This window comes from Plodia interpunctella, chromosome 7 (genome assembly GCF_027563975.2).
Source record: "Plodia interpunctella isolate USDA-ARS_2022_Savannah chromosome 7, ilPloInte3.2, whole genome shotgun sequence".
Classification (NCBI taxonomy): domain Eukaryota; kingdom Metazoa; phylum Arthropoda; class Insecta; order Lepidoptera; family Pyralidae; genus Plodia; species Plodia interpunctella.
The window spans coordinates 6,196,429-6,220,696 of record NC_071300.1 but is presented as its reverse complement, the minus strand read 5'-3'; the positions used below and the strand labels follow the sequence as shown (position 1 = coordinate 6,220,696).

Here is a 24,268-nt window from a genome sequence, read left to right as displayed (position 1 = left end):
CACAATTTTCAGGCGACAAGCATCGCTTAGTGCAGAGTCTACACTCCAACTAACTTATAAATTGTAAATGTACCTTGTAAAATGATTCAGTCAACTATTGTACTTTTTCTATGGTGAATAAAGTAATTTTCTAGAAAAGCATTCTGATATTTAAATATAATCAAGTATAATTCAGTTAAAAAATATTTGACATGTGACAGCCCTATCAAATGACAATTTATATCGCATTGAATCGTGGTGAGCTGTTATATCACACGAGATATCGTAACTCTTGCTCTTTCTTTTGTTCACAGCTGATAGAAAGTGCACTAACCACTCGCCTATTTGTTACGAAAAGACTAACTTACCACGATTTCGGCCTAGATGGTGATCAGTATCCACACATATGAATCTTCCGGAAGAAATTGTGTAAATGCCAGTACAAACAGTGTGTAATTCGTTTTATCCGTAAGTTATAAATACGAGCTGATAGCAATTTGTTTTTATACTTTCTTGTAATACTCAGTATAAATTCTATTCTGCATAGAGTAAATTCCTCCATTGTTTTATAATCTAGTTTTAATCAATTTTGTTATTAACTTTAGTTATGGCTTAGGAAACCTGTGAGTAATTAAACGTGGAACATGTTTTAGCCAGAGGTAACTACGAGGTAGCTAACTATAACTAGTAACTTTGTGTGTTGTATGTGTAATTAATACTCAAATTTGTCTAAATTTAATAGGTTAGGTTAAATAAAATACGTAAATGTTACTTTTTACATAACCAAGCAAATTTCCCATTTTCTTGTATGCCTGTAACTTGCCAAATGAAATTAACGGGTAGTAACCTCTTATTTAATATAATTTGTTTTTGAATTAACCTAAACAATTGATTATAGAAATTACGTTAATTACTGATGTGTTTTTGAATCTTGGTGATATAAGGGTCTATCAAGATTTGCATTCTCTCAACCTTCTTATTAAATGTCGTAGTATTGTAAACAAAAATGAACCGTATTAATGAGATTGTAAAGATTAAATCGTCGCTTATTCGTAAGCGTTCTCAATCTTGCAATTAGGAACTTCTACATCTGCACTTTGTATTTTGAACCTTGTATATGCGGATTAAGATCTACATTTAAAATGTTGCGAGATGTTTGAATACTGTACATATTCCATTCAACCATGAACTCCTTTGAGGATCGTCCCGCGTTGAGACCTCAATTTTTTAACTCTCTCACTTATTGGTCAATCAGCGTGACATTTGTATGGTAAATGCTGTACTATGAAGTATATTGTTATAATGCGGTCATTGCGATATTTAATGTCTCTGAGTATAATTTGTATTTGAACAACTATTGACCTCTTATTATTGTACAACACAATTTAATATAATTAATTTAATACTTATGAATTTATTATCACGTAATCCATTTCCCCGTATTTTTATCATTGTAACACATTTAAACTGACACACATCCGTTGATCTGTAAAACCAAATAGTGTCAAGGCGGCTTATATTGATTTCAAACATGAAATTAGTTCAAATGAATACAAAACACAATTTATATTTTGTATTTATTTGTAATAATCGCGAATGATAACTGCAACGAGAATATAAATCTTATTGCTGCTATACATATTCGTTTCGATTTGTGAAAGTTATTTATAAATATTTTTATTTACTAATTAAATAACTTTCTTGTTTCAGAATTCTGCCCAAATTTAACGAGCATTACAAAAGTGTAAGTAATTCATCTATATTATATTATCTAGTAGAAAGTTGTCCGGTGCGTGCACATTATTCCCACGGCTACATGATGTACCTACTGTCCATCAGACGCACCGATTCGACAGCAGAACACCGTGAGCGTTGTGCAAGCGCAGTGTAAAGTTGACTGCGGCTGCGTCATTGCTCAATCAAATGCATCTCGTTTCGTGCCGGGTGCCGCAGTGCGTGAGAGTTGAATTTCCCAATAGAAGAGTCGAGTGCTGAGCGCCACGGTTTCCCAATAGAAAGTCCTCCGGTACAGGAAGCGCAGTTGCACTGCACGTGCAGCAGGCGCCGGGAGGGGCGCCGGCCGATGCACTTTCATGCCGGTGACGTCACTTTGTACCTTTCGTCAGCGTCACGCCGCAACCCGTAAGTGCTGTTACGCAATGGACGCGCGCCACTCAACTTTCCAATTTCGACAACGCGCTATTGTGTTGTGTAGCGCTTTCAAATTTTACTATACCTTCGCCAGTTCACTGGCGCTTTCTTACGTTTCTCCCTCCCTCCTCACGACTGAAAAATGTTCTGAATGCGATGCGCGGGCGCAACGGCTCTGTTAGATGCACTTTCACTGATTCGTTTGTTATTCTTTAAATTAAATATATATATATATTGGCTAGTTAAAGAAAATAATTTTCATCAGATTTCCATAGTCAGGTTGTGAAAGATGTTAGAAAATTATAATTGGATTTCTATCAGTGTATAGTAATAGGTTTCTCGCTTTTACGCTTGCCATGTTACTATCTGTGAAAACGGCGATGTCGCTGTAGGGTTTTCACCGGCTGCGATAACGAGCTTTCCAATATCTTACTCTGTCAGCGTAAACGCGTACAATATCACGACTTTGCTAAGAATTAATAGCGTAATAAATTCACCATCAACGTTTTAATATCAATTAATGCTGTGATTATGATTCATCATATGCATTTTTACATTTTACCTTTTAATTTACTTTCTCAAGGAAGTATTTTCATGAAAATTACGCAATATAATTTTCATCTTTTGGTTAATTGCTAATTTATACATTACTAGCTGTGCCCGCAATTTGGTTTGCGTGCGCGGTTCGAAATTAGTAACATTTTTTTTTACATGAAATACCTAAACAATATTTTTAATTGAATAAAGCAGAAGAAGGTATTTAAATTTTTTTCTGTAAGACAAAGCACTGGTCTGATCAAAAATATATTTGATTTTTATGATAATCATTTTCGTGGTAAAATATATCTAATATGTAAACCAAACATATGAGTTAACTTCATGCCAAATTTTTAGTAAATCGGCCCATTATAGTTCATTATTTGACCTTCCTACGGGAATAAAAAAAAGGATAAAATATACCAAGTTCGAGTAAATCGGTCCGGTAGATTTTGCGTGATGTTGCATTCAATTCAAATATTGCAGATTTGTAATCTATACCGTTAGATAAGTCTATTCCACAAAATTATCCAATGTACAAATTTGACCCTTCTTCACTTTTATTACTCACTACCTTTTGCCCGCGGCTTGGTACGCGTGAATTTAAGAAGTAAAACTTTAGTTATTCTTTTATCGCGTATTCTTAAAAACTGGTAAAATTTATTTATAACTATTATTCAAATTCGTATTTTTGACATCTTTCATTCAATTTCCCGTTTCCCGCTGCGACATTTCATTGACGTCTCTTCAAAAGTTTCGCATAAATTTCCACCCCTACATAATTCCCCTAGAGATACGATTTTCAAAATCTATTTATATTTTACTAACTATATGTAGATAATCAACTACAAATTAAAAATAAAGTTTCATACAAACTTGCAACCCCTATTTCACCCGTATAGAGTACATTTTTATATATATTCCCAAAAACTATTTAATACATTATCATTTTTTTACCAACTACAAATTTAAATCAAAAATTTCATGTCTCACTTCAAAAATGACGAAGTTTCATATAAACTGGCAACCCCTATTTCAAAATAAGGTTGGAATTTCAAAATAACCTCTCTTAGCGGATGTCTCCTAGTCACAATCTACCTTCCTGCCAAGTCTAACAATCGTTCAATATAATCTTTTCGAGTCAGGGTTTTGCCAATAAACATTCTTTATATTTCTAGTTTTTACTTGCTAAAATTTGAAATCGGATCTGATTTAAATGCTAAGATTTACCAATACAAAAGGAAATATATTTAAAATTTTAATTAAATACGAAATTCGAATGCCAAATACTATATGAGAGATTACATAAATTCCGTCTTAAATAAAATAAGTTTTAAATTTTTATAGATTATGTGAGCTATTTACAAGACGAGTACCTTCACAAGTATAACACATATGAATTTGAATTGTCAATTGACCCTTTTCCAAGTGAGCGTTATAGAAAGGAAAGGTCAACTTGAACTCGCATTGTAAATGAGAAAGTTAATCGAGGAAAGTGCGCGAGCGGATCTGTGGCGCTTGTAGCAGTTTCTAAAAAAAATATTCGTAAATTCATATATGGTCTGTTATGAGCTCCTCATTTGTAGCTTCCGTTTTGTAAACTAAAAATTCTACCATTACGTAGAAATACTTTGATACATCAGTCAATGAAATCACAATATCGCACCGTTTCCTTTGGCAATTTAATTCAATTTATTAGTTCATTCGATCCATGTAGCCAGCCGCATTGTTATTATGTGTTTTGCAATCTTTTGTTTAAGATTGTCGCATATTATTTTCAAACATCTTTTAATTTCAAATGAAGACTGATTGTTGGATTAATTCAAGTCTTCATGCGAAAGATTTACATTAAACAAAGGCTCAGGTAAGATGGGCCGTGTTTGTGGAATCCGAGGCCAAGGCGTCCTTTTCCCCTTGGGAGGTTAGCCCTGAGGAGCCGAGCCAAGGTCGACCGGTGTGTGAGACGTCATTGAGAGAATAAGACAGGATGACTTTGATGTATCCTCGAATCATTCCGATGCTGTGTCAGGCAATGATCGGGTTATTGCTATAATGAACGACACGTTCGTACAGACAACAGCACTTGGAATCTAACAAAATTCATTGAAAAATCGCCGCTGTTGCCATCGCATAGAGATCGTCTTGGATAACTTCACACGCAGTTGACTGTATGTTTTAGTAACGTTGGTTTGGTGTGCTCCCGCTGAATCATGCAGTGGGTTGCATTTGTATGTTTTTTTGTACAGTATGATAATATGGTTGTAGTGGTTTTTAAATAAATAACTGGAAGTGGAAATTCAAAGTACTGCTTACATTATGAAATACTACATAACATAGCTACACGACATAGTACAACAAGATAAAATATCCTAGACTTCCTGTCTATTTGAGACTTCGTAGCAAATGGTAAGTACTTGTCATTATCTTAGACCTTCGTTGATTAAAATATATTGTTGAGAGTTTATGCCTTATGACTGGGTTCAGTAATAAACCGAATAGTCTTTCGTTATACACGGAAAAAATATATAGTTCTCATGCAAAGACAGTAATTTAATAATATATGCACGAGCATTCAAATTGCAACTAAAATTTTAGGTGCATACAACAGATTTGGTTTTATTTAATGTAACGATCACATCAAATGGTTAATAACATATAGTACAAAGTTCCTTATGCAAATTGATCTCATTGCATATGCACTGAATGTTTAATTTCTGTTATGTGCACCATTGCTGGCGTATTTTTATGTGAATAGCATAATACGGATTACTAAAACAGTGGCAAGCTGGAGCTTTCACTATTACAATCGAGACAGGAGAGAAAGGGTCCGTGTGCGCAGCTGTCCCGCGGGCGCCGGTGGTCGGGCGCTCCGCCCTCGCTGACCCCGCGCCTCTGCTCCGCACTCCGCTTGCCGAGAGGAGTGCTCGCAATCGCAACGACTCAATTCGACCCCCAACCGACACTTCACAACTCCAGCCAGTCGCGCGTCAAACGTCGAGCGTATCGCACGTCTGTCGCGACATACCACGCAACTTACCAGCCATGTGGTGAAGTGAAACTGTCAAACGTGATACACTTTCGCATACCGGTGTTGTTTCAGTGAACGCTGTCTAACTTTACAATTTGACTTGTGGTGATTTATGTGTTCCTAGTGCCACTGTTTTGGAAAATTGGATTATACGAACGAATAATGGCCTTAGCCAGGTGAGCTATTTTGGTTGTTGGAGTCAACGCGGAACTAGTTTATTTTATCATGTTCGTCGAAGGACTTAACATCGATTGGGTTGTTATTTGATTTAGAACACTAAAGGCCAGGTAATTTTATTTCAATAAAATAACCAGTTACTTTGATTTTGAGGATTTTTCTGCCCGATTTTTAGACTGAGTAACCTAATATTTGTGTTTTATCATGGTGTGTTGAATTCGTTACAATAGGCGAAAGTTGCTAGCCCCGCACGCATTTAACTTTCCTTGTTGTGTAAGCTGAACGCAAAACGGCAAGCAGTAGAGGGAGCAACTTAGAAATCGAGTCACTTTTACTACAATCGTAATTACGTGTTAATGATTTAACGTAATTATTCCATATTACTGTATCATTATTTACTTACCTATTTTGTATCAGACTGCATAGCGTATGAGTTTCCCCTCAATATAAGTACCAAATTCTGTTACGATATTTCCTCTGTTAGGTGGCACCCTCGTTTCTTTTCGACAACCCCAAACAATTGGAACCCCACTGTAGTCTACTTTTATATTTGTTGTCACTTTAGCTGCTCAGGTAGCTACGCTACAGTATAAACATTCAACGATTTAACGGAAACCTTTTACAAAGTCTAGTACTGTGAGACACCTATGTCATCATTTTATTGTCACCAAACCACATATTTAAATCAAACGATTGATGTAATCCCTCTAAATTAACAATTTAATCTATTTTGTTTTCATGTCCTATCTTAGGAAATAGGACATGAAAACAAAGTAGATTGCTATAGTAACACAATAGTCTAATATTTGTCATCACTATTTTATTTATTTTACATGCAAACGTTTGTCCTATAGTAACGTTGATGTTAAACATACCATCGTCATATATTCATAAAACAAAATATTTAAATCGCTGTAAATAAAATCCGAAATCATTGGGCTCCCTCTGAGCAGGTAGTAAATATTCCGAAACCGGAAAGCTTTGAGGTCCCAATGCTCTTTTTTCTCATCCGCTTTTTGTCAGATCAGATCACATCTGTATTCATCATAGGTATACATTATCATAACATGATTTGATATTGAATTAATATTGAAATTTCAGGTGTTGCCTAGTCTTTTCACTCAAATCTTAATTACATCCGTGTATAATTTCTAAGTGTTAGTAGTATTAAAGCAAGATTTATCTATTTAAGATTTAATCTATGTAACAAAATAGACTAGATGCAGCTTGGTGTACATAATAGTTTTGTTCTTATTTACTTGAATACTCAAAAATAAATCAACGACACTAACACAAACAGAAATATCGTTATACTCTCAATTCAGAACACTTGGCACGTTCACTTCTCCCCTCAAGCAAGGAGCGTCTTTAGCGCATATACAAGGGTTTATATTTGTATGGCAGAAATAAGGATTTGCCGCCGAGATGCGCCTTCAAGGGTCGACAACCTCCTCGCAGAATGCACGGAAGAATAAGATATGTACCTTCGTCTGGCGACCCTCCGTATTTCCCGATTATCGTTTTCACCTCGAAATTGGGATATTTATTACGTTTTACTTGAACTTTAATGCTTAAATTTCATTGAAGGTTTACCACGGTGTAGCCACATCAAACAGAACAACAACTTTATTTGACCAATAAAACCAAAACACAATATTAATTGAGTGTATACAATTAGTTTTTTTAGGATAACATTTAGTTCCTAGCTTGAAAAATTATAGAAACGTTGTAATGTCATTGAAATATCTAACTTTCTATGACTTCCAAAATGAAATTTAGTTTTTATCTTTCAGTACATTGATAAAGGATCTAGTTGCCTTGACTGTGTGCGTAACTAACTGAAGTAAATTGTTAGAAACTATACGGTTTCAGAGTCTCCCTCGACTCTGCCGCTCTTGCCATTTTCGTTCTAGCTACCACTTGTGTTTGTGCTATTCGTACAGTTTTTCTTTAAATTTTGAAGCGTTTAGAACAGTCGATTCCATTTGGACTTTTAATACAGTCCAAATGGACTTTAAAAAATCAAAAATTGATACAGCCAGATATATAAATATCTGGCCTCATTGATCAACATTTTTATTATAATCTAAGTCGAAAACCATCATAATCTAACAATTCTGACAAGAGTAAGGTAATTCTGACGGAAAATTTTACCTAATTAAAAAAAATAACACATTAGAAAATAAAGATTAAAATCAAAGATTTATCATTGGACTAGCTTTTCCTTGACTACTAATGTGAAGGAGATATTTAGTAGTATTTAAATTTGTACACTAAATAAATTTTGAACTTAAATTACCCATAATTATGTTCCTATTTATTTAGAATGTATTTCAAATACGTTGGGCGAGGTTATTTCGCAAGAATGTATCAATTTGGCCGAGGGCCGGTGAGCGTTCACAAAGCGAAAGATTGCAACCGGGCGCCGGGACCGCTCATAGCAGGGCTGCCAGATTGTATTCAGCCATTTCAGTGTGCAATTTCGATAGTATCATTCTATTAATTTATAGATTCTGGTGTTTTTCGTCCGGCTGATACAACAATATTCGTTTGAACTTCTTTAGCTTCGATTTCATTTATTTTTAGGGTTCACTTTTTAAAAAGATATTTGCAGCCCTGGCACTTGAGTGCCGTGCTCCTGTTTGCTGACAGCGGAATGCGATAACTAAAGTGGGTTTCTGGCGGCACCGACATCGTATTTTTGTTACGATAACGCCCAGTTAAAACAGAACTGTCCGTTACCCCAAACAAAACTACTTCGTCCAAATAAATGCACGTAAGGTAAATCTTCAAATTTAGAAAGAACAATTTCAATAAAAAGTTAATCTTGTTTGTTTTGCTTTGGCTATTACCCAATTCTAATAGCTTCATATGAATGCTCCATTTGTTGTTATTATACACTATTTGACAATTAACTTTTCTTACAACGTTAATATCTCTGATTAATAGAAATGTATGTCATGAATTTTTAACGAAAACGTAATCATATCGACAATGTTATAATTTATTTATAGATATATATATATATAACAGTGCCTCTACGTACGTAAAATGAATTATTAATTTTCACGTTTTAGATACGATTTCGCATCACAAAATCTCATGCTGTGCCTACTGAAACCCCACTGAAAATGTACGAAATGTTTACGTAATCAGTTATCCTATACTCATCATGACGAACAAACATATGATGGATGTGAGTTACAATAGTTACATTATATCTGTTTTATTATGGCTCTTTACACATAACACAAGGCCAAGGCTATTAAAAACTATGCTTACTGTTAGATTTTTATAGTCTGAAGTAAAATTTAGAATTTCATATATACTAGTAACATAATGTGGTGACTGATGTGGTGACTTCCAACTAATTATTGTAGTATAATTTTCCTTATTTCTATTATCTATAAATTTCACTTTGGTGAAATTCTCTAATTTGAATATATTTACTTCTCAGCTTCTTAGGCGCTGGAAAGCGCGATGTTCTGTCGTTTCTTCGGCTCGATGCGAGCCGTCTTCTCTTTTGCGCGATGATCTTGTCTCGATAATAGTTTCACTTCACCAACACGCCTTCAACTGTCTCGCTTTTCTTTTCGCTAAAGCCACTTATTACGTTCCAATATAGTATTTATAAATTATGAAATGTCATGGTTCTTTTTAAAACCTTTCATTTCTATACGTTCCATTGTCACTTGTAAATTTTTGAAAAAAGGTCAAGGAACTGTTATTAGATTTTATACTATACTTAATATATTCAAACAGTAATACTTCAATATTATTTGCGTTTTTGGTTGATAAGTACCATATAATAGAATAATTTACTCTATCCGTTAAATTACATTAAACCCATGTCCTTCCAATCCTACTGAAAGGAAACGATTTCACAGCAAGCCCAGTTGCATTTACAATGCCTTCAAATGTACTCTTCCAAATTTTCCTTTTTGAGATGATTTAAGTGACAAATGATCCTCAGTGGAATCGAGGTGAGTGTCGTAAGCGTAACGACATCACCTACAGTCGTTACAAAGCTGAAAGTGGTCCGTAAAATTGTGACGTGACCAGGTCACTTACGTTATTTAAATTGTTTAAACGGTTTTCTCTTCACAACGTTTGTTGATTAAGACTCCTTCGTAAATAGATAAAATAAGTGGGTTACAGCATAGATTAACAAGGTTGACTATATGCTTATTAGACCATGAGGACTTAGTTTTGTTGCATTTGGCATGTTGGTGTTGGCGTATGGTAACAGATCGTTTCTGGGACAAATAGTTCATAACTATATCTTTACTAGATTTAAAATATTGTATGCGTTAGGAATAATATGCCGAGGGAACAATTGGAACAGGGACACCGTACGTACTCCAACGCTTCGTGGAGCGCGTTGACCCATTTTGTGCGTAACACGGTATGGCGAGGAATCGATGATAATATAACAACCGAATCTCGTGGCCTCCACAACGCCACACTGATGAGTTCGGATCTGTGTCAGGGTCCTCCCCCGTACGATCCCTTCGCCCTTCACACCCCTCAGCCCCCACGCCGGTGGCAGCCCTTGTCTCGGTTCACCCGTAAACTCGAGTAAATTTGTGTCTTTACCTTCCTGATTTTCATCTCGTTGGTTAAGTCTAAACTGGATGAATAAGAATTCGATACCCATCTTAATTGTAAATTGCTACAAATAATACACGGACTTTTTACATGTAGTCTATGTAATATTTATTAACCAGGCCGTATTAAAAAACATTAAAATAATAAAGGGACCATAGATGAATTCAAAATGTTGCACCATCCATTTCGTTTTAATTTTTCTATTTGATTGCTTGTTTTTGACGAATACTAAATAGATTTACAACAACCAACCCTTGTTGTTACTTTCTCCCATTTAAAGCAAACTATTAATAGTGATTTGGTATTTTGACAATATACAATTTTAATAGTTCCGTGAATTGACTCTGCTTGTATTAGAATGGTTGCCCCCACCTTTGGATGAAAGAAAAGTTGTCCAAGTTTGAGGTCGTGCCTTTTGCATTCAAAATTTACTTTCAAGGGTTTATTTATTATCCGTTCTCTCGATTTCACAGCTGTATTATTTTAAATTTTGCTCTTATAGTTCGTATATTCTGTACATTGACCTGCACTATTTTAAATGCAATCTAGTAGTCGTCGTCAGTTTAGTGACACGAATTGCGTTAAGAAGTTCACGTTAGACGTTAACTTTTAGCTCTACTTTAGTCCACGAAGAGGTTTAGGGGTTTCAAGTCGAAACTACGAAGGCAAGTCTTCGCTGCAAGTGAATAATTTATCTTGTATAGATATAGCCTGCATTGGAAATACTTTTGTGAACCATTTATATAAGGCCTGTTCCAGTTTGTTACCTATTCACGCATTATCTACTGGACCGATTGTTATGAAATTTGGTACACGAGTAGTACACGAATAACCTGGAATAACACATAGATAGAGTACTTTTATCCCGAAATTCCCACGGGAGCGTAACCCTGGGGCGCAGCTAGTTAGACATACATGCTAAATTTACATGCTGTCTGACTCTTGGTCAATTTGAGTTAGTTGCGGTGATCGAGTGGTGATCGACCTTTGCAACGTCACCTTCGCTTCTCCACTGGCATTGTCACCTCGATGCCAATAGGAAGCAACACGGATCGCTATTGGGCTTAAGGCCATTTTCAATGCACCATCTTTTACCTTGTGCTCCTTACAACGCGGCTTGACCCGAAACAGTCGTAATGAGAGGCTGCAACTGGGCCGTGAGGAGTACCTTTGTTTCTATATTATAAAATGTTTAATTATGTAATATTTAATTAACCATGAAAATATAATATCATAATGAAGCACTTTGACTTCAGTGCCATCCTGCTACAAGACATATGTATATATTTACTATATCTTTTCCCCTGTAGTATATGTGACACAATGTTAAATCTGACCCCGTTATTTAGACTATTGTTGTTGCGTTAAGAATTCTGTTTTTACTTACCTCTGATGTAGATTGTAGACAATCATTAAAAATAGATTAAATGTACCGTATAGTTGAATTGAATCCCTAAAAGATGTGATTTACACGTTGTTAAGATATAGGAAAGTAGAACGGGGGCGTCAAATTCAAGGTTTACAACGTAATTGAACAAAATTATTTTAAACAGTCAAATTTAGCGGTAAGTCTAATACTGAGCTTTGCCTTGAGAGCGATACATCGTATGTGTTGAATTACTAACTAAACCGTTTAAATTTCTTGTAACTGCTTGAAGTTGATCCAATAAATAGAGATTATGTAAATTATTACTTAATTACTTATTCTGTTTTTTTTAATTAGGTTTTGTTTTTATTAAATGTTATAAATAACAAGTTAGTTCGAATAATAATAATCATTTAAATATAAAAATAGCCTTTTTTATACATTTGAAGCAACAATTACATTGTAACTCTTTTTCGCAGCGATCGTATATTTTCTGTGACTTCTAACTTCATGGATTTCTTAATATACCCACTTTACAAATAGTCCGCATACGAAGACTGAAAGTGTACGTCCGCCTGGTTGTGTGCGCGGCCTCAACCGAGTTTTGTCGATGCTTTCTCGACCGGCGAACCGGGTCGCGTTCTCGATGCGATGCTTGCTGAGCTGGCTGCCACACCAGCTCCGACTCGGGCTTGACACACACACACCACGACATTCAACTACTTGTACACATGAAACTACACCCACATAGATTCATGATGGGTCAGGGCTACATAACCAAATTGTTTTCATTCGACCGCTCTTTGCCACCTTAACGACTACGGGATCTCACAGTTTTGGAAATAATTATTATTAATAAATTATTAATAGGTCAGTCTAGTTAATATTTTATGTCTATTCCCGGTTTTAAAACTGAAATATTTATTGAGAACCTTTTCATCGAAAGCCTTTGATGTGGATTTGTATTCAGTCTAATTGAATTATAAAAGGCTATATCATTACTAAGCAGAATTTATTGTAATTGACAACGATGAGACAACCCTCGCAAGTATCCACCAGGAAGTGGGGTCACACAATTTATATTAGGCTGAAGTCAAGGTCTTGCCAATCATTTGAGTCATCTAGTAATTCGTAGGACACTTTTAAGGCCAAGTGATGTTGGCCTTTTTCAATAACGATATCATAAAAATTTATACTGATAACATTAGGAAGTAACTTCATAAATCATAATTTAATTATAAACTTTTCACATTTAATTATACGGTCTAGATCATTGGCTGTTGAATTTAAAGATCCATTGTGTATTTGCATCAACTAATTATAAATCTATTTGCATATTCATAGTAAAATAATGTAGAACATGGTGCACTTGGGCCGAGGTGGCACAGTTTCTTGTTTGAGTTATAAATCAATTTGTCCTAGTTAGATTAACGTCTCCATGCAACGTTACATAGCCGCTGATGTCTTTTGCTTTCCATTCCAATAGTCGTGTTGCCAAATGCTCGTTGCGTGTTGCGTTTGAGTATGGCTGTGTCTGTTTCGATTCCTTGCGTTTGCCCTGTCGCTTCACCATCACTTCGTCACGTTTATGTCGCGGAATATTGCATAAGCATGTAAACTCTTGCTCGCATCGCTCTTTGTATTTAAAACATGTTAAGTGCCGTCGTAATAATTTCAAAATATTTCGCCCACAGCTGATTGTGCGTCGGTTTACGTTTTCTCAACGTCTTAGCAAAATTTTGTTTATGCTTAAAATATACACGTTTTAAGCATAAACAAAATTTTTCGCCTCTCAAAATGATTTCAAAACGATTTTCTGCTTTGTAGTACAATACATACTAATTTAATACAACACAACGATGTTGTACGTATACATATAGTACAGGTGAACCGCTTCAGCCGCTGCTGTTAGTGTTCAGTTTGTGAATTGGTCGTCCGTCCTCGGCCTCGCTCGTTTGCTTCCGCCTTGTTGCTTATCCTCGCTCAGCGTTGCCCATGATAATCTTTTGTGCTGCAAGCCTTGATTCTAATAGACCTTCCTATCGTATACTCTTTTTATTTTATTTGTTATGAGTATATTATCAACGTTTTAATTTCCTTTCTAGGTATAATCAGCAAACCACGCGCGCTTCTTGGTTAAAGTACGTAACATTTTGCTATATTTTTTAACTTATCTATTTTGTATTACATATATATATAAATTCATTATTTAATGTATTGACGGCCATAATATTTAGCAATGGTATTTTTATGCGGTGTAACATTAGGCCACGTGCTAACAGGTAGGCGTGCGTGAGTCTACGTCACACCTCTGGCCTATGAAGGTCGTGACGTAACGGCAAAGTCTCACATTATTCAGTCTGTCGATCCATCGCTCGATTCCTCGCGAGGCCAAACGTTCTACTAAGCGACAGTGGAGGTTAGACGTGCTTTTGTATTGCCATCTTTATTTCTCGGCCTCAAAAGTGTGGAGGTGAAACGAGAGAACAACTAGCAAACTGACTGAACAAAATCCTGATGTCAGATCTATAATACCAGTTGTCTACCAGGAAATGAACATAATTATAAAATTATGCCGGCTCAGGTTAACGGTAATGAGATTTGATGAACCTGACCTATCAATTAATTGTTTTAGATGTTATTACTAGATTACATAATAATAATGTAATAGTAATGTAACCAGTTACAAAATTTATTATAGTAAGTACATAATATTCATAAAAATTGTTATTTCCTGTATGATCCTGTCACCGGAACCTTATAGATCGAAAACTATGGAAACTTATGTAGAACTCATAAAGGAAAAATATACGTATGAGATGCATATTCCCGATCCCGACACTAGTTATTAGAATAAAAGAGAAAGTCAACCAAATAGCTGCTATCATAAAATGTTTGCATTAGCGACTGTCATTGTAATTTATCTTTCAATGCCAAAACGATAACCATTTATTAATACTTATTAACATCATTATCAATGGATTTCATCATCGATCGTTCATGATTTCCTGGTTTTGGAAAAATATTGATCCTATAGGACTTTGTCAATATCTAAAAATAATTAAGGTTACGAGTAATTGTTATATTAAAATAATGTGAATAATTTTGACTTGATGATAGAAGCCACGGTAAAACACTTTGGCTGACAAATTCCTGTCCAATTTGATGAAAAAAAAATCGTCAATGTAGATAAGTATATTATCACATTAGTCTCGACAACTGTACCAATAGTGACATTTATCGTAATTAGAGGTTATTCGCGGGCCACAGCTATATCAATTGTAACTTCAAACTAGCTGCGTCGCGTTTTGCGGTCACCTTGCGTGTCCCCGAACATCTCGGACGAATAGAGGTGGCGCTTATTTCCGTGTTTGTTGTATGTATTCCGCGCGCGCTGTTTATTTATGTAACTCTGCATAATGCTCGTGTTACTTATGGTCTTTAGCACGTTTAACATGTTTGCTTCCAACATCATCATCAGTATTAGTCTAGTTAATAATAATAAATCAATTTACCTTATCCACCATGTTCCTTAATAGCTAGATAATTTACGTTTTATTATCTAATTCATATGTTGCATGGAATTTCTTTTATTTTTGGTATTGTAAGTGTAATTGGTATTGGCAGTGGTAAGGTTCTTGCCACTGAACCGAGAGGTCTCGGGTTCTATCCTCGGTCGGGTCATGATGCAAAATGATCTTTTTCTGATTGGCCCGGATCTTAGATGTTTATCTATATATGTTATAAAATATAGTATCGTTGAGTTAGTATCCCATAACGCAAGTCTCGAACTTACTTTGGGGCTAGCTCAATCTGTGTGATTTGTCCTAATATAGTTATTTATTTTTTTATCATCCCAAACTAAAAGAATGCCTCTTTCTATTATTTTGAAGAACATGGTATTTTTCAGATTAATATAATCATATCAGTTACAAGCAAGCCAGCTGTACTATTTTCAGTAGATAGGTAAAATTTTGAAGGTGATTTATTAGGGAAGTAGTTATACCTGTAATAATTTTGCAACTGCTGACTTTGACATTGAGATGTTATTGTTATACATTACTGCGGACTATGAAGCGATGACGGTTGCCACAGCCTTGAATACATGTCGTGTGTTTGATTATTCCAGACGTCACACGTCTATAATTTGCGCTGTTGCCATCTATTTAAATACTGATTTATAAATGCTATGATAATTACGCCTTTATTTTATTAGTGTACTAAGTAGAGACTACAAAATGCAGAAATCGTTATTTCCTAAGATGTGGATATAACAGAATGTCTGAAGGTCATCTTCTAGCATTATGAGGTGACCTGTTTAGATTTTATTTACTTACTTACTCTACTGACCTACTACTATTATTATTTTAATTCAGTTAATTAGCATCAGGATATGCATCTTTCCACTGCCAATTTTTTAAAGTTTCAAGGGGTTTGATTTTTTAGTACTAAATAGTATTTTCACCCATTCTAGTAACACCCAAACCCAAACCCAAAGTACGTTTCTATTTATCGCATCATAGAGGTCATGCTATGCATGTTAATCATCAGGTCAAGCTAATATTGAAGTGATTATGAAACTAGAGTGCTTAACAAGAGGAATGTGACCACGTTTTGATGTACATATTATTTTTTAGATCTCATGAGCACCTCCTGCTGAATCCATTATGAAATCAGCGCCAAGTCTTAATAGTAATATATTATCGTCTGATTTAGGTAAGATATAACATGTGTAGTAGTTTGCATATCTCACTTTTTATTGTTTTAGATACATTGATTGCTCTAATTCAGAATTGAAACCGTGACCCCGAAATCTATTTAACCTCAACGCGAGGCCCTTTGCAGTCTATTAATCATCAAAAGTTTAGGCGAAAGACAGAAATAGTATACGAATATCAACCTTCTTGGCATTCTGTAACATGAAGGCTATGTGGATGTAGAACATCTAACAGTGAGAACTAACCTCGCCTTTGTACCACTACTGGGTCAACGGATATGATACAGTAGGTACTTGTCTATTATTAAAATGTCCGCGCTCGTCGTTTACTCGTTCATATTGGATGTGAAGACGATACGAATACGAACGACCTCGCAGTCACTTAGTCTTCAGTGGTATTGTACTTACAACCTGATGATGTCCTGAATGATCTTCTTAAGGACATACCTTATTTGACCGAAAACATTTTGGTACTAACTTGAAAATAAAATAGTATTGTGAGGATTTCTGTAAAACGTTCCATTTCGAAATAAGAGAATCATAACATAGCTAAATTATTATCTGAAATTGACAATGAATAGGCAGACTTTTGCTAAAGAATTGAGAGTGAGCAAAATAATATCATAATTTATAATGATCAATTAATTTTAACTGCGTTGTAGAGAGGCGACTTATTTGTTTTGTTAAGTCGACCGATATCGTAGGGCAACATCACTGTGGCAGTTCGCCCTTCAGCTCAGCCCAGTCGAGGACCCTATAATGTCGACTCGTCCTCAGCTCTGCGTCTGACTCATCGAATGCACTCGCAGTTAAGAGGGCAATGCTCACTTTGTTCCCCCCTTGGCGCGATACATCGAACCTCTGTGCACCGATTTAAAAAATAAAACCACTCGCATGCCTATCAGGATACCTCATTGTCCTACGTGTTGTATTGTTACGTCCTTATTCTGATTCCATTGTTTCATAATAGCGTCCGCCATTTTTATTGATTGCAAATTTATGACTTCGCATGCCCTATTGTCAGCCAATTCTGTCATTGTGGTTGCCATTATAAATTGAATGTACTATTTAGACATATTTAATCATGTTGCAAATTAATAGATTTAAAAAAATATCGAAACTAAAATTTTTATTGGTAAAGTATAATTTGTGTTTGTCTATAAAAAATACGCTTTTCAATTACTATTACTGTAGATTGACTGCAGTATGTAACATGAAGTTTTGACAGAGTAAAAGAATTTGTAACAATGGGATTGCAATTGGTGTTTTACTTTTTTAAGTTGGTACTTTAGTTTTAAACTGCAATTTGTAATTATTTTATGAATTTCTTTAACACATAAATTTAACTTTATAAATAATGTCCCGATTCCAACGATGTAGAGACGCTGAGATGATTTTAAATATAGAGAGGATGCGAGCAGGTCGGATGACATCTATAATAAGACCACGGGAGACTGTTGATATGTATAACGTAGATTGCTAAAGCTTTCACGGGTTGTTGACTTTTCCATGAGAACCGTTTGTAGATCAAAATTAACTTGAGTTTTATGAATAATTTCTAGGCACACTCAATTAGTTTACTAGAATCTAGGCAATCTTATGCGCTGCTATGTTGTAAATTGCTATTATGGTTGTTCGGTTTGCATATTTAATAATAATTATCATTTGAAGAAAGTTATATTGATTTGATGTATTAGACTATTAATTTGCGGCATTGGTTATCATTTTGAAGGCATTAAAATTAACGAGCCACAAGAACGCTATCGTTTACAATAGTGGTGGTTTTTTATCGTCAACGGTGGTCCTACCTAACTGTGGGTGGTCTGCCGCAAGGGGCAACCCTATAACCGTTTTCATCCCAATCCATGCACTATTTCGTCTGAACAATCATAACATCTGTTGCTAAAACTTATTCATTAAAATCCTTAGAACAGTGATCCATGTTTTTCAGCTCGAAGTTTCAGATGTGTGATCGAAATGAATCATCTATTGTTAATCTTCAAAATAGTCATAGGAGTGCTGTACAGACTCCGAATGTAGGTCGGGCCGCTCCATTTGCCACAGTGGCAAATTGTTGATCGACCTCGGACGAGCTATTGCGTGTGCGATATCTTATCTACACTCAACTCCACAAAAATTCTCCACCTACACAAAGTTGTCCAAATATGATTTTGTTTTTTGTTCTATTAATATCTTCTACCGTCTTGGCTACAAAGTTTGATGAGAAAAGTCTCATACAATTTGTTATTTAATTGAAATAAGTAAGTGTATTAATTTCATCTTACAGTAATTATCATCACAACACTTATCAGTAAAATTATATATCACTGTTTTACAAGTTTCTCCAAAATTTCTTTAATAGAAAATGATTGTACGTATGTACATATGATTGCACTTTCTAGTGTCAAAAATGTAAAAGTCGAAAATTTCGTAACTTAGCAATAGATGATTCACATCCCGAAAAAAGTATTGTTTTTCTTTAGACTATATTTTCCACATTGTTTTCTTTTTCCATTTATTGTATTCTCAGTGCCATCGCTGTAAAGCTTGCCACTCTGGCCACTCTGACAATTTCTGGGTCGCACCGATTAATTCACTTAGCCTACTTTTATTTAGAGTTGTGACACTTTTTGTTTGACATAATTTTGTCTCCATTTTATATTGGATGCAATAAGTTGTAGCTGACATAATGTATTTTATGGATCATTACAATGTTCTACTTTAAATCCTGTATTTGTTTTGCTCTTAATCAGCGTTACGATAAATGAGACTTCTTGATAATAAGTGGAATAATGAGAGAAATTATAGGGCAGAGGGAGGCCATTTAATTTTTATATGTGCTTAACACAATAACGATATTTGTCAGTGTTCATAGGGCTGCTGCAACAATACGATAAGCTCTCTCCAACGACTCTGATGGAATGAGTTCACTTATGAATTACTCATCACTTAAACATATATTGTCACTCATCATATACATTGTTCTTAGTTACAGTTTCAGTAATTAGCTTGGTTTACTGTTAGAATAAATAATGCAACAATATAATTTCTTAGCTAAAGCTTTTCCATTGGATTTGGGTACGCTTCACCGAGACTTTAAAACTAAAGCCGTCAATATTACTTGTTTTCACTTCAAGTAAAGCTTTCAACTTTCTTTTTGCATCCGGCACTTTTTGTGGCATATAAATTGGTTGGCTTCTTTTATATAGGATTACAGGATGCTTGACGTGATGCTTTTAAAATCTGAGAGTCCGGTATAAACCACATACGAGGCGTGCGATACCCTCGCAGTACCTTCACACAAAGCGACCGCACGCTTACCGTGAGCGGATGCAGTGCGGTGATGAAACTGACACAGATTCTAACGCGGATTTGGTAATCGAACTACAACTCGTGAAAGTCTCGCAGGACAGCCATATCTCGCATTGTACATGTCCCACATTATACTCTCGACATTTTGGTGGCACCGAAACCTAAAATCTAAATAATGCCTCTCTGCAACTCTTCGCCTCAGCAGTCATTGTTCATGAACAGTCCAGTGCGCACGTACTGCCTTATAGTAAATGTGTTAGTATAATGCATTCGTTCACGTCCCAGATTTGGGAAGCGAAATTGCGATCGTTGATTGGCGTATTACGACGTTGCTACATTTTCGCCTTGCATTCAATTCCATGAGAAGTTACAAAGTTTTGCCTTTCGGCTAGTAGGTCACTCGCTTGTTCGGTTGTCATTAACTTGTTACGTTATATGCACGTTCTAGTTGTGTGCAAAAAATGTTTCCGCGCTCTATAAATATGAATGAAATGGGATTTTAGATCTTAGTAATTATGCTATATTTGTGCTATCCCAGAACTACATAGAAGTTTCAAATAACAAATTCAAAAGTGTGGGCTCTTTGTGCAAAAAATTTCAGCTCATGTCTATGAGAATGAACAATGAACGATATTACTTTTTCGATGATTGGTATTTCCAAATTCAAATTCAAAATTCTTTATTCAACATAGGATGATATCACTTACTGACGTCAAAAATTTACATAAAATTAAGTCTGCTGCCGACTTCCTGCGCTATGGAAGTAAGGCGCTGGAGGAAAAAGAAGCGAAGCAACAAACTTATGAACAAATTTTTAAATACAATTTCGCTTCTTTTTCCTCTGCGCTATGGAAGTCGGCAGCAGACTTAATTTTATGTCAGATTCATAGATCCATACATGATACCTATCTATGGAATCAGCTTAGTATAGGTTCTTCCCTATGCTTGCTAGGTTGCTTTCTATATGTTGTTGACGTTGGTCGTTGTGGTTGTTGCAGGCTCGGCTCGGGCAGCGAGTGTGGCGGCGGAGGGTCGGGCGGCGGCGCGCCCGCTCCTCAGTCGGCGCGCGTGTCCTCCAACGGCGCCGGCGGGATGGCGGTGAGCCGCGTGCCCAGCCCGCTGCACGACGGGAACACGCCCGTCGCGGAAAACTGGTGCTTCACACAAGTATGTATTACCCGACAAAACAAAAACAAGCAAATGACCCTTTTCAAGCCCCATAAAAGTTTTTCTCAGGGCAAACCAAAAGATCCAATTTATGATCACCTACTATTTAAATGAATATTGAGTGGCTATCATCACAAGTTATATCTACATATTATATCTTCCATTCACCTAAAAGCCGCGACACAAAGAAATCTGAGACAAAGCGAAGGTTGATAGTCGTACTTCGCTTAGTCACTCTGGGTCGCGTTTATATGTATGTATGTGGCCTTTCAAACAAACCCAATATATGCCAAATGCGGGGTGCATTTGTCCGCTTTCAGTATCTATGTGTGGCGACTTCAGATCTGACTTTAGTGTGTTTCTCGCTTTCAAGCCGTGAAAAAAAGCGGAAGCACCATTTTCTCATTAAATTGTGGATTTTGTTCAAATACATAGGAACGAATTTCTTCCGAATCTTTATATTTCTCCACGCTTCCAATACAGGCAAATAGTCTTTTTACATTTTACTTTTCCCAAAATGCAAGTGTTCCGCTTTTGACCCGATCGCCAATACACTTTAATTACAGCATTACCAAGAGATTAGGCTGAGATTTTGTGCAGTGCGATTTTTATATACAAATGACATCCTGATGTGCCCACACCATGTTCTTAATATTACTTTCATATGGTTCTAATTTGTCAGTCAGAAACAGATTTCACTGACCAGATTTCGTAACACACCCAGAAATGTGTGTATTCATGAAATCTGTGTTAAGTGAGAATAAGCTTTCAAAACCTGTGGTCGTTTGCTTTGCGATTGCTATGACTACTTATAGGTACTACGTTACAAATGTTTATTTCTAAGCTCTTAAAATTAATCGTTGGGATACAATGTCTGCTAACTGGTGTTGGTTTTTGTGTAAGTGAATATTCTCATTCTTATCAATTATAATCCGAATCCATATCCTCAACCTCGACTTACTAAACATATTCCCAGCGGGCAAATCGGGAAAGTGGTCGTAAAGTTACATTCCATGGCCGATGTCGTAAATAAACGAATCATCTGATGTAAAACTAGCGATAACACTGTTATCGGTGAACTTGAAACAACTCGCGCACTTTGTTAACATAATAAACGAACGAACAAGGAAGTGTTAGTAGACGTGCGAGCAAATAGGCTACATACATTAGCGGCTGTGATGGTCGAGTGGACCTGTGTGGATGGCGAATAACACGAGAGAACTACAGAAAGGACGCTCATGTGTCTGTTTATTGTAAGATACATTTTAAACGAATGATGGTTTATTATTGTCACTAGATAAATAGTGAGTAACATTTGGTAATCTAATGAAGAAGGTTCCTTTGCAAATTAATGTAGGATCCAGTACGAGAACTGTTTCGTAGTTGCATACTTTGTATAATATATTTAATTTGTGTTGTAGTAGATACTTGGCCATGTGTCGTCACGTGGGGACTCGAAGATGGCTATGCGGTCATCAGGCGATACTACACACGTTTTAGCGACGATCGTGTACTTATATTTGATTCGAAAACTGGGATTGACACGCATGTAATCATTTCTATCAGTGGGGACGTGATTAATGCGTAGTTTAGCAACACAAGGCAGATATTTCTCGTTTCATCATTATGTTGCTCGATATCTTCTTATACATTTGAGACGTCTATCAAGTCTCTTTTACTTTTACTCATGTTGTGTAAAGATGCACGAATTCACCATATTTGTGGTTTTATAGACAGGAAAGTAGCGTTAATCATGTTGATAGCGTTATTTTCCCGATGGTCGGCTGGTGGTTACCGGTCAGAACAATTGGAACGACCGTTGGACGACTTAGCCGGCGACCCGGTATTACCTTTTTGATGCTTTTTGCCGAAAAAAATCTATTTAGTTTGCGAACAGTAACGGTAGTTTGGACTCGCTCTGCGTCGTTACGGCACGTATACACTTATTAAGGTCTTTGCCCAAGTAATTCGGAGAGCTGATTATCTTGGAGACACCGTAAAGATGAAATCGGTAAAAACGCCTGCATTTCGATCGCTATTGTCAGAAATCAAATCGTGAATTTCATTTTTTGTAACATTTGATAGAATGCAATGTAACTGAAATTCTTGATACAGGAAGTATTCTCAGATGTAGCCTCACTAATGCAATAACAATGGGCGGTGCCTCGTAACCCTGAAATGCAGAGCTGCGTCAATAGCACGTGTGGATCTCTCCCCCCACCCCCTTGCACACGTGCCCCGATAACAGCTCTTCATTACTTAGAAACAAGTCAATAAAGCTGCGTGTTATCGCGCTCAATTAATGCTTTGTGAGGTAGTTGTTTGTTGCACTGTACTTCACTGTAGTTGTCATTTACCATTGTCAGGAATTATTTCTGTGAATGCGTAAAGAAAATCAAATTGATTTTTGGATTCAAATTTCTCTCCACGGTAATGCATGTGGCGAGTGTGATATTTTTGTCATAGTTTGACCATAAATCGATATCCGCTCACATGTAGTGTGAATTACCTATTGTTTTTCAGTGTACATAAATGTGATTGAAAGTCTTGTAATCGATGTCAATAAAATCATCTGTTTTGCATTCATTTACTTTCGTATTCATTTCACTTCTATTATCCTCACGTGGTAAATGGTCGTCTTTAGCAGGGTTTGTGGTCTTAAAGATGGTGAATATTCGAATAGTTACAAGTTATCTTGCCTCGTTTATTGAAGAGAGAATCGATCAATCTCGAATCATCTTTTTTCAAAAAGCACCATACCATCCAACAGCCGAGTGTAATTAGCTATAAATCTCGACTAGTATCCATATATGGATGTTAGGTTAGGACGCGTCGGAATCTGCCAGTGGTCGTTATCTTGCGTTTGCGAACCGGGATAGATGCGGGCGGCCTTGGAGCGGGTCGGCGACCGGGCGAAGACCCCAGTGTGCCCCAGCACCGCAAGCCCGAAGCCAAGCAACGGTCGGGGGCAACGACCAGCGCCCAGCCTGCGCCCGCGACGCTGGCTGTAGCCCCCTGACCTTCAAGCCCAAGCGTCCACCCTGATAGACTCTGGACCCCCAAAATTGTAGCCCCCGTAATAACTACCTTTCTCCGAAAACGCCGATCCAAATGGCAATAGCTCAATGGTTTTTGTTAACGTAAATAGGCAAAGCTAATGTAATAGCATCAAGCTAAGTACTTTGCCAGAGATTGGTTGTGTAGATTCAAATTCGAGTGAGGTCTA

At 36.3% G+C, this 24,268-nt stretch overlaps 1 protein-coding gene across 4 annotated transcripts in view; it reads left to right on the top strand.

Annotated features, from left to right (window-relative positions):
- Positions 1–24,268, top strand: part of rdx (roadkill) — a 48,058-nt gene that overhangs the window by 11,627 nt on the left and 12,163 nt on the right. The window contains exons 2-4 of one of the 4 annotated variants that reach the window (XM_053747520.2): positions 1,690–1,723; positions 13,952–13,987; positions 20,874–21,042. In XM_053747520.2, the coding sequence (XP_053603495.1) occupies positions 20,968–21,042 (75 nt within the window). In that variant the 5' untranslated portion in view covers positions 1,690–1,723; positions 13,952–13,987; positions 20,874–20,967. Of the gene's footprint in view, positions 1–1,689; positions 1,724–5,636; positions 5,872–13,951; positions 13,988–20,873; positions 21,043–24,268 lie in introns of those variants that run through there. The other 3 variants (XM_053747516.2, XM_053747519.2, XM_053747517.2) reach the window with 3 other exon arrangements.